Consider the following 11,983-nt stretch of genomic DNA (forward strand, 5'->3'; position numbering starts at 1 on the left):
ATGTTGGATTAAACTATAATCCTGCTCTGATCTCTAACCCACACTGACCTCATTAAATGCTAAAATAATGGAAGACTGATGGAAGGTTGCATTATCACATCGCGATGGACTTTATAAAGTCTTTATCTTTATTTGTAAGTTATAATCAGTTTATAATTACTTTACATAAACGAAAATGAAAGTGAACTTTTCATCAGAATAAACTGACACATTAAACACACACACACACACACACACACACACACACACACACACACACACACACACACACAAATACCAAACAAATACATGTGTATAAATGTTAGTGATGGATTCATGTAAAAACACAGTAACACACAGAGTAATACTCACTAACACACACAGACACACACACAGACACACACACACACACACACACACACACACACACACAGTAACAGAGTGTCTCTGTATAAAAACTTTTCAACTCGGTGTAACTTTCTGTTACAATAAATTAAAGTTTGTACATTTACACAAAAATTATTAAATTAAATAAAATTATTACTTTATTCTTATCAACTACTAAATTTTACACTCTTAAAAAATTGCTGGTGTTTTTTAACACATGACAGAAAGATGTCTTTGTAATTCTAAAAATCAAACCCATTTTTACACACCAGGCATCATGAACAGGTTAATTATAGAATTTATTATCTATCAGTAAATAATATTATATCTACTTATTAATATTAATTATATATTCCTAAAGCTATTTAAGTACTTAATATGGCAGATTGTTTCATAAAAAAGGTTTCATATTAAATGTTGAAATTAAATAATGATATCAAATAAGAATCAAATAAAAATCTAAAATGAATGAAAACAGGAAATGAATATTTCTACATTAAATGAGGAATTTAAACACTCTTGATTAAGCTGTAATTAAACTGTAAGAGCTGATAGACTGATGGAAGGTTGCATTATCACATCGCGATGGACTTTATAAAGTCTTTATCTGTAAGTTATAATCAGTTTATAATTACTTTACATAAACGAAAATGGAAGTGAACTTTTTATCAGAATAAACTGACACATTAAACACACACACACACACACACACACACACAAATAAAATACCAAACAAATGTATAAATGTTAGTGATGGATTCATGTAAAAACACAGTAACACACAGAGTAATACTGTAGTCACTAACACACACACACACACACACACACACACAAATACAAAGTAACAGAGTGTCTCTGTATAAAGACTTTTCAGCTCGGTGTAACTTTCTGTTACAATAAATAAAAGTTTGTACATTAACACTAAAATTATTAAAATAAATAAAATTATTACTTATATTCTTATCAACTACTAAATTTTACACTCTTAAAAAATTGCTTTTGTCTATTAACACATAACAGAAAGATGTCTTTGTAATTCTAAAAATCAAATCCATTTGAACAGGTTAATTATAGAATTTATTATCTATCAGTAAATAATTTTATTTAAACACCTTATTAAAATTTCTACTCAGTAATAATGTTGCTTGTAACTCAGCATTATATCTATTCATTAAAGAGATAAATTAATAAATTAATTTGACTTCTATTCATTTGATTCAAATTCATTCATTATAAATTCATTTAGTTTTAAAGTTGTTTAAAATTAGTTAGTAAATAAATATTTATTTACTAAATATATATTTTAGGTAAATGTAACTGTCTAAAATGTAGATTATTGTTTCTATATATATTAAAATTGTGAATTTTTTTGAGAAACAAAAACTTTACATAATTAATAAAAATATTGTTATCACAAAGTAATTAAATATATTCATAATTATAGAGCTGTATTATATTTCACAACCTGTATAATGTCAGTAATAAAATGTTTTTGTTTTTAAATTAATGCTATTAATTTTTTTTCCATAAATTCTACTGATTAGGCAATAATTTAATGCAAAAATGCTAAAAAAATAAATAAAGTATTCAGCATTTTTTTTGTACTACATATTTTATGATCACAGTATACATTCCCTGACCACTGTATTAGGAACAACTCTACATTTGTGTGTTTGTGATATTTATGTGTACATGAAGCCATACAAATAAACCATTACAGTCAGTTTGAAACAGAGTACGCAGTGCTTACATGATGACTCAAAATGATCTCAAAATGGTTTCAGGACATTTTCAGTTCTTTATTTATCTTCATTTTTCATTCCTTTCTGTTATGATCTCCTGCCAGTGTGAAACACTTAAGACTCGGGTGAAAATATTTAATTACATTGAGATTTATTAAGAACTTATTTCTTTTATATGTATTTAAATATGTGGACATATTTTGTAGCATATAAATTCTATGATGTATCTGCTGTAGCTCACAGGATTTATCTTATTCCTATTGCCAGTAATTCATCATGAGGAACACTTTGAACTTGTTCACATTCTTTTACTTTCAGTAGGTTTTAGAAGTTTTATAATAATATTTAAATGTCAAGTTTAAGGAGGGCCAAGCGAGCTTCAGCCCAGGTGGTTGCGGAGGCAAAACCTCGGGTCTGGCAGGAGTTCGGTGAGACCATGGAGAAGGACTATTGGTCGGCCTCGAAGAAATTCTGGCAAACCATCTGGTGCCTCAGGAGGGGGATAGCAGTGCCCTGCTCACACTGTTTACAGTGGGAGTGGGAATCTGCTGACTTCGACTGGGGACATCCTCGGACGGTGGAAGGAGTACTTCGAGGTTCTCCTCAACCCCACTGACATGTCTTCCACTGAGGAAGCAGAGGCCGAGGGCTTGGTTGTGGACTTGTCGATCCCCCAAGCTGAGGTCACTGAGGTAGTTTAGAAGCTCGTCAGTGGCAAGGCACTGGGGGTGGATGAGATCCGCCCTGAGTACCTCAAGTCTCTGGATGTTGTGGGGATGTCTTGGTTGACATGCCTCTGCAACATCGCGTGGCAGCTGAGGACAGTGCCTCTGGACTGGCAGACTGGGGTTGTGGTCCCTCTGTTTAATAAGGAGGAGGGTGTGTTCCAACTACAGGGGGATCACACTCCTCAGCCTCCCCGGAAAAGTCTATGCCAGGGTACTGGAGAGGAGAATTCGGCCGATAGTCGAACCTCCGATTCAGGAGGAACAATGCGGGTTTTGTCCTGGTCGTGGAACACTGGACCATCTCTATACCCTCGCCAGGTTACTGGAGGGTTCATGGAAGTTTGCCCAAGCAGTCCACATGTGCTTTGTGGATCTGGAGAAGGCATTCGACTGTGTCCCTCATGGTGACCTGTGGGGGTTGCTCTGGGAGTATGGGGTCCGGAGCCCTCTGATAAGGGCTGTCCGGTCCCTATATGACCGGAGCAGGAGTTTGGTTCGCATTGCCGGCAGTAAGTCAGACTTGTTCCCGGTGCATGTTGGACTCCGGCAGGGCTGCCCTTTGTCACCGGTCCTGTTCATTATTTATATGGACAGGATTTCTAGGCGCAGTCTGGGGCCGGAGGGAGTCTGAGTTGGGGACCACGGGATTTTGTCTCTGCTTTTTGCAAATGATGTTGTCCTGTTGGCTTCCTCAAATCAGGACCTTCACCATGCACTGGGATGGTTTGCAGCCGAGTGTGAAGTGGCGGGGATGAGAATCAGCACCTCCAAGTCCGAGGCCATAGTTCTCAGCCGGAAAAGGGTGGCTTGCCCCCTTCAGGTTGGTGGAGAGCTCCTGCCTCAAGTGGAGGAGTTTAAGTATCTTGGGGTCTTGTTTACGAGTGAGGGAAGGATGGAGCGGGAGATCAACAGGTGGATCGGTGGATCTTCTGCAGTGATGTGGTTGATATACCGGTCTGTTGTGGTGAATAAAGAGCTGAGCCGCAAGGTGTAGGAATCTACGTTCCTACCATCACCTATGGTCTTGAGCTTTGGGTCATGACCGAAAGGACAAGATCCCGGATACAGGCGGCCAAAATGAGTTTCCTCCGCAAAGTGGCTGGGCGCTCCCTTAGACATAGGGTGAGGAGCTCGGTCACTCGGGAGGAGCTCAGAGTAGAGCCACTGCTCCTCCACATCGAGAGGAGTCAGCTGAGGTGGCTCGGGCATCTGTTCCGGATGCCTCCTGGATGCCTCCCTGGGGAGGTGTTCCGGGCATGTCCAACTGGGAGGAGGCCCCGGGGAAGACCTAGGACACGTTGGAGGGACTATGTCTCTCGGCTGGCTTGGGAACGCCTCGGTATTCCCCCAGAAGAGCTGGAAGAAGTGACTGGGGAGAGGGAAGCCTGGGCGTCCCTGCTAAGACTGCTGCCCCCGCGACCCGGCCCCGGATAAGCGGTAGAAGATGGATGGATGGATGGATAGATCCTTGTGTAATTTCATCGTCATCATCATCGTCATCATCATCATCATATTATTATTATTATTATTATTATTATTATTATTATTATTATTATTATTATATTGCTATGGGCTAAAAAGTATTTTGAAAGTTAAAAGTGTATAATATCCACACTAAATTCAGGTTATTGTAAATTAAAAAAGACATTTATTGGATTAATTATCCGCTGTTGTTGGATTAAACTATAATCCTGCTCTGATCTCTAACCCACACTGACCTCATTAAAAATCCAAAATGAATGAAAACAGGAAATGAATATTTCTACATTAAATGAGGAATTTAAACACTGTTGATTAAGCTGTAATTAAACTGTAAGAGCTGATAGACTGATGGAAGGTTGCATTATCACATCGCGATGGACTTTATAAAGTCTTTATCTTTATCTGTAAGTTATAATCAGTTTATAATTACTTTACATAAACGAAAATGGAAGTGAACTTTTTATCAGAATAAACTGACACATTAAACACACACACACACACACACACACACACACACACACACACACACACAAATAAAATACCAAACAAATGTATAAATGTTAGTGATGGATTCATTTAAAAACACAGTAACACACAGAGTAATACTGTAGTCACTAACACACACACACACACACACACAAACACACACACACACACACACACTAATACACAGTAACAGAGTGTCTCTGTATAAAGACTTTTCAACTCAGTGTAACTTTCTGTTACAATAAATAAAAGTTTGTACATTAACACTAAAATTATTAAAATAATTAAAATTATTACTTATATTCTTATCAACTACTAAATTTTAAACTCTTAAAAAATTGCTTTTGTTTATTAACACATGACAGAAAGATGTCTTTGTAATTCTAAAAATCAAACCCATTTTTACACACCTGGCATCATGAACAGGTTAATTATAGAATTTATTATCTATCAGTAAATAATTTTATTTAAACACCTTATTAAAATTTCTGCTCAGTAATAATGTTGCTTGTAACTCAGCATTATATCTATTCATTAAAGAGATAAATTAATAAATTCATTTGACTTCTATTCATTTGATTCAAATTCATTCATTATAAATTCTTATTTAAAAATTAAAGTTTTAAAGTTGTTTAAAATTAGTTAGTTAATAAATATTTATTTAGTAAATATTTTTTTTTGGTATATTTAACTGTCTAAAATGTAGATTATTGTTTCTATATATATTAAAATTGTGAATTTTTTTGAGAAACAAAAACTTTACATAATTAATAAAAATATTGTTATCACAAAGTAATTAAATATATTCATAATTATAGAGCTGTATTATATTTCACAACCTGTATAATGTCAGTAATACAATGTTTTTGTTTTTAAATTAGTGCTATTCATTTTTTTCCATAAATTTTACTGATTAGGCAATAATTTAATGCTAAAAAATTATTTTTTGCAATAACAAAATGCTAAAAAAATAAATAAAGTATTCAGCATTTTTTTGTACTATATATTTTATGATCACAGTATACATTCCCTGACCACTGTATTAGGAACAACTCTACATTTGTGTGTTTGTGATATTTATGTGTACATGAAGCCATACAAATAAACCATTACAGTCAGTTTGAAACAGAGTACGCAGTGCTTACATGATGACTCAAAATGATCTCAAAATGGTTTCAGGACATTTTCAGTTCTTTATTTATCTTCATTTTTAATTCCTTTCTGTTACAATCTCCTGCCAGTGTGAAACGCTGAAGACTCGGGTGACATATTTTGTAGCATATAAATTCTATGATGTATCTGCTGTAGCTCACAGGATTGATCTTATTCCTATTGCCAGTAATTCATCATGAGGAACACTTTGAACTTGTTCACATTCTTTTACTTTCAGATGGTTTTAGAAGTTATATAATAATATTAAATGTCAAGTTTAAGATGGTGGATGTTTATGTGGATCTCAGTAAAATTATGAAATTAAACTTGACATAAGCCTTAACATTTTTATTTAACTTCTTTTTAATATGAATAAACACAGTGTGTATTCCTGCAATGTTCACAGTGACACTGTGTATTATATCTACTTATTAATATTCATTATATATTCCTTAAGCTATTTAAGTACTTAATATAGCAGTTTGTTTCATAAAAAGGTTTCATATTAAATGGTGAAATTAAATAATGACATCAAATAAGAGTTGATTTCCCACCAGTAAAATAACGTCTTAATGTGAAATGTCTGAAGAATAGATCCTTGTTTAATTTCATCGTCATCATCATCATCATCATCATCATCATCATATTATTATTATTATTATTATTATTATTATTATTATTAGTAGTAGTAGTAGTAGTAGTAGTAGTAGTAGTAGTGCTAGTAGTAGTATTACAGTATATTGCTATGGGCTAAAAAGTATTTTTATAATATCCACAGTAACTTCAGGTCATTATAAATTCATATAATGTTTCTTTGCTCTGATACCAACAGCATTTACAGAGATTTCATTACACTTACTGTATAACATTATTATCTATAACAACACCTTTATTTGGTCTGAAGTTCTGTGGCGAGCATCATTTTCTGTATTAAACACATTCTGTTTATTTACCAGGTGTGAAACTGGTTCTGTTCTTAATGGTGCTCTTCATCAGATGATTATATCTGACCTACAGTTTTTTTTTCTGTTTTCATATCTAATTCCTCTCTCTGAGAATCCTAAAGCTGAAGGTTCTGTAACACGTTTGAATAAGAAATGAGGAATCTGGAGGCAGGCTGGGAATGACTCGATGTGCTTTATAACACACACACACACACACACACACACACACACACACACACACGCTCAGAGCTGTGTGTCTCACATCGCTAGATGTTTGTGTCAATTGATCTCCACAATACAGCTCAGCCCCTAGTGGTTACATAGGCAAATTACAACATTATTGAAGATTTATTTTATATTATTATTACTTTATCTTTCAGTTAAACCCAAGGGAAAATCCCCGCAAAACCTAACCTGGAAAAACGTCTATTCTATACTATTTCACATTTAAATCACATCACAGCAACCTTAAACTACTTTAAATCTAACGGATTCTTAGATGAAGTGTAAACACACATGGTGTGTATTGGTCACATACTTATGGAATTTATTTAGATTAGATTAGATTTCCATTTGATTAGATTAGACTTTATTGTCATTACACATGTACAAGTACAAGGCAACAAAATGCAGTTTAGCATCTAACCAGAAATGCAATAAGCAGCAAGTGCAAGATGTACAGCATATACAGTATGAGTACATTATTTACAATATTTACAGTATGATTACCGTATCAACTCAATTCAATTTATTTGTATAGCGCTTTTTACAATTAGACATTGTCACAAAGCAGCTTTACAGAACATAAACATAGAACAAAGGGTTAATATAAAGAATAATATAAAGATTAATATAATACAAAGTTCAAGATTAATATTAGATATATTTAAATGTGTTTGTATTTATCCCCAATGAGCAAGTCTGAGGTGACTCAGGTGACTGTGGGGAAGAAAAACTCCCTTAGATGGTAAAGGAAGAAACCTTGAGAGGAACCAGACTCAAAGGGGAACCTCATCCTCATATGGGTGACACTGGGGGTGTTATTATAAATATACAGTCTGATAAATGTTGTGTTGATGTAAAAGACCACATGGAGTTCACATCTCCTCTTTAGTATAGCAGAGTTTAACTGGAGCTGGTAGATCTCTAGATGTCTCAGGATTCTCACAGAGTCGGCCTCTTCTCAGTGAAGGTCCAAAATCTTCATCACACAGAAGACAATCTGAGCTGGTACAATGTCTGGATGCCTCGAGATGGTAGAAAGAGAGAAGCAGTGGAGAGGATTAACGTCATAATATTAACAAGCACTAGATGATAATGTGCATTTGGTCAGATATATTAGAGCACAATATTATGGGATGTATTATGTGTACGTCTGACTAAAGAGATGAGTTTTTAATCTACATTTAAACTGGGAAAGTGTGTCTGAGCCCCGAACACTATCAGGAAGAGAGATATACCAGATATACAGGTTGGGTGCTATATACACGGTGTTATTTTGACATAATAAACAGAGATGGACGGTCACTGGGAGACAGAGTTCAGTAAGACGACTACCTACTGGAGGTAAGAGGGACGAACAGTCCATGGGCAGTGTGAGAGGAGTCTTTAAGAATGCTGCGAGCTCGATGCATTAGCTGATAAATTCTCACTTTCTAACATTTCTGAATGGATTTTTGTTCAAATTTTTGTGAACTGTTATTTTTATAAATAATTACATGCCTATCTTTGCTCCTCGATCACCTCGACTACGGGCTTTTATCAGGGTTCCTACAGGTTTCTTCAAGTTAAATTCAAGTCTTTTTAAGACCCTTTTAAGACCATTTATATAAAAAAATTAATACCTATTTCACGTCCCTACCAGCAAAGAAAAACAAAATCCTTGAAATTGTGTTCATTTATTTTTCAAATGTGGAATGGGTAAAAGATAAGCCAAGCAGTGTGAAAAATAAAAAAATTTCAGTAGGCCACAAGAAAGTTTGCTGAACAATGTTAAGTTGTTTTTTAACATGAGCTAGCTACTTATTCCATGCTGGGAATATGGGGAACTGATAGACCCCTGAACAATAAACATCGAAAATCAGAACTCAACAATAAATTAAATTAAATTAAGAAACACAGTCAACTCCTTAGCTCTTCACTCAGGGCAGCAATGTCTTTATCAAGGACAGCCAGTTCCGTCAACTTCTCCTTATGGCCTCTCCGCAAGAGGTTGGACCTGGAGATCAGGTCAGTGTTGGTGTGGACCCAAAAGCTGTGCGCAGATCCACTCTAGTTGCGGCCATAGCTGGAGGGTCTGCAGCGCTAACAGCAAGCTGGCTAACATTAGATCCTGTTGCCACTTCAGGCACATTAGCAGATAGCTGGCTAACATTAGTTGGTTGAAACACGCAGGCGATGGAAGGAGTTTGTTTTTGTCCATTGAGAGCGTTAATGTGCTTGGACGACTTGGCATGAGACTCTAATGCCTTCATTCCCATTGTACCTAGCTGAATCCTTTTTTTGCATATGGTGCAAAAGGCCTCAAAAACGTTGTTGTCCACTGGTTTTAACCAATGATGAAAAGAGTTTTTATCCAGCCACGCTTCATTAAATTTACATTTCCCCATAACCTCAGAATGAAATTGGTAGCTAGCTAACGTAAAGACTTTAGTCTTAGTCTTGTGCCAAATGTCCTTGTTAGTTTTAGTCATATTTAGTCATTCACATATCTTTTTTTGTTAGTCAAGTTTTAGTCGACTAAAAGTGTCGTCATTTTAGTCTAGTTTTAGTCAAAAGAAAACTCAAGGTATCTTAGTCAAGTTTTAGTCGACTAAAAGTCTTCTAATTTTAGTCTAGTTTTAGTCAAAAAATTGTAGCTTGACCACATCTGGAATCTATTGTAAGAATAAATACAACGAGGCCTCATTAAATGCAATAATATCAGGAACACAAGTGTTATAGTGGAAATAAATAACTTAATGAAAAGCCTAAGATCAAAACATCAAATATTTGGAGCAATATTACAAGTAATTGTTAAACTTGATTCCCTTACATATACATTTGCTTTTAAGCCTAATTATTAATTTTGATTATGATGTGATTGTGACAGGGGGGTGGGAAGAGGTTTCAGGTTGGGGGTGCTGATTTTTTTCTGTCACCACTTTTGAATAAGAAACAATATCAAGGCTATAAAACATGTCAAAACTCCGCGAATCACAAAAGTATCAGTGAGAAGTTGAGAACACGTTTAAACAGTGCATACACTCGACCTTGACTGCACATCACATTTTTTACTTTATTGATGCTGCTTTTAATCGTAATGCAAAGACCGGTCATCGGGACATAAGCTGTCATGTACAATAAAAGAGCCTGCGCAGCGACAGGAAATATAATTTAACACAAAAAGCCTGACTAGACCAGGTGTGGACTTGCGCTCAGGAGATTTTATTTATTTATTAATTTATTTTTTTGAGCGGCGTGTGGACGAATTCTTTCTATGCACACACTATTTTATTTCTTGATAACAGACCGCTGCGAACTATAACACACCATTGCCATGAAAAACAGAGCGTTGCCATGGACACACAGGATTCTAACCGTAGAGACTGAGCGCAATATTTTCTTTAGAGGAAGCAATACAATCGTTTTTAAATCAATAAACTCCTTTTTAAATCATCAAATTCAAATTATGGATTTATTTGGTAGGTAGCAATATAATAAGCGGGATCCGCTTCACGGACCTGTAACTTGAGCAACAGCGAAGCCGCGAACTCGTGCTGAATATTTTAAAGGCGTAACAGCTTATGAAAAAGCAGAGACAATTGTAGACGAAAATGAAGAGAGATTTTAGGTTGTTGACGAATATATTTCGTCTCGTCTCGTCTGACGAAATTAACACTACCTCAGTCAACCTTTCCTGTGGAATGCTGAGATTTTCATTGATTTCTCGCGCTTCTCCTTTGCTTGCTATGTTGTGTTGTAGTCTATGGCTGTGGTGTCGTAGCGCGTGATCTTCCTTTACTGAAGGCATCGCGTGTTCGCAGTATTTTGTACGGTGACCCGGGGCTGCGTTGTGTTCTCAATTATTGGTTCCGCCACTCTTTTATACTACTTCATTTAATAATCGTGGTTGACAAATGAAACTTTTGAGGAAAATTACAATATGGAGAAGTTACATACAGCACAATTTTTAAGACCCAAACATCAAAATTCAAGACTTTTTAAGGTATTATTTCCAAATTAATAAATTCAATGCTTTCAAGACTTTTTAAGACCCCCCGGGAACCCTGTTTTATACTAAAATGCTGTTTTTGTTTTACAAATTCATTAATAAAGATTTACTGCTGTGTGTGTAGGTGATGATGATGGGTAGTGAGCACATGGCCAGGCTCCTGCTATCACATGGTGCGAACCCGAATGTGGTGGATGTGAGTACGGGAGCGACGCCGCTGCACGATGCCGCACGCGAGGGTTTCCTCAAAACTGTAGAGCTGTTAGTCAGAGCTGGAGCTGACGTCACTGCACTGGACTACAGGGGGTGGAGCCCTGCCCAGCACGCACTGCAGGCTGGCCACGCCCACATCGCCAAGTACTTACACACCCTCTAATCTTTCACCGCTCACACACACACACACACACACACAATATATATTCACTGCTGTTCCAATGATTTATCAACCTTTAATAACATTTAATAATGTTTATAAATGCCTTATACACATGATGACACTGACACTGAGACACTTTACATCTTTTTTCTACTTTAATAAACTTTACTCATGTGTATGTTTAATATTAAGCTGTACCATAGATCTGATTATTAATGTTTCTGTGCTGGAACACTGAAATATGAATTACTAAATTAAAATTAATAAAATGTGACAGTGTTTAAATAAATACACAAATAACAATCTAAATATAACGTTTGTATTCATTCAGATGTGTTAATTCTGCTGTGCTGATTGTGTATGTGTGTGTGTGTGTGTGTGTGATATCTACATATAAATCTGATGTTAATGTACATTTTATTGTCTGACTTATTTCTCATCAAGTGAATTCAGAAACAGAGAAATAAAATAATAATTATATGAATAACAGGATG

General features: G+C 35.6%; 1 protein-coding gene across 2 annotated transcripts in view; it reads left to right on the plus strand.

Annotated features, from left to right (window-relative positions):
* Positions 1-11,803, plus strand: part of cdkn2a/b (cyclin-dependent kinase inhibitor 2A/B (p15, inhibits CDK4)) — a 12,456-nt gene extending 653 nt beyond the window's left edge. For both annotated transcript variants that reach the window (XM_060873281.1, XM_060873280.1), the window contains one exon: positions 11,238-11,803. In XM_060873281.1, coding sequence (XP_060729264.1) covers positions 11,238-11,489 — 252 coding nt within the window. In that variant the 3' untranslated portion in view covers positions 11,490-11,803. The remainder of the gene's footprint in view (positions 1-11,237) is intronic.
* Positions 11,804-11,983: the final 180 nt, after the last annotated feature.

Source organism: Tachysurus vachellii, chromosome 6, assembly GCF_030014155.1.
Source record: "Tachysurus vachellii isolate PV-2020 chromosome 6, HZAU_Pvac_v1, whole genome shotgun sequence".
In the NCBI taxonomy this organism is placed as follows: domain Eukaryota; kingdom Metazoa; phylum Chordata; class Actinopteri; order Siluriformes; family Bagridae; genus Tachysurus; species Tachysurus vachellii.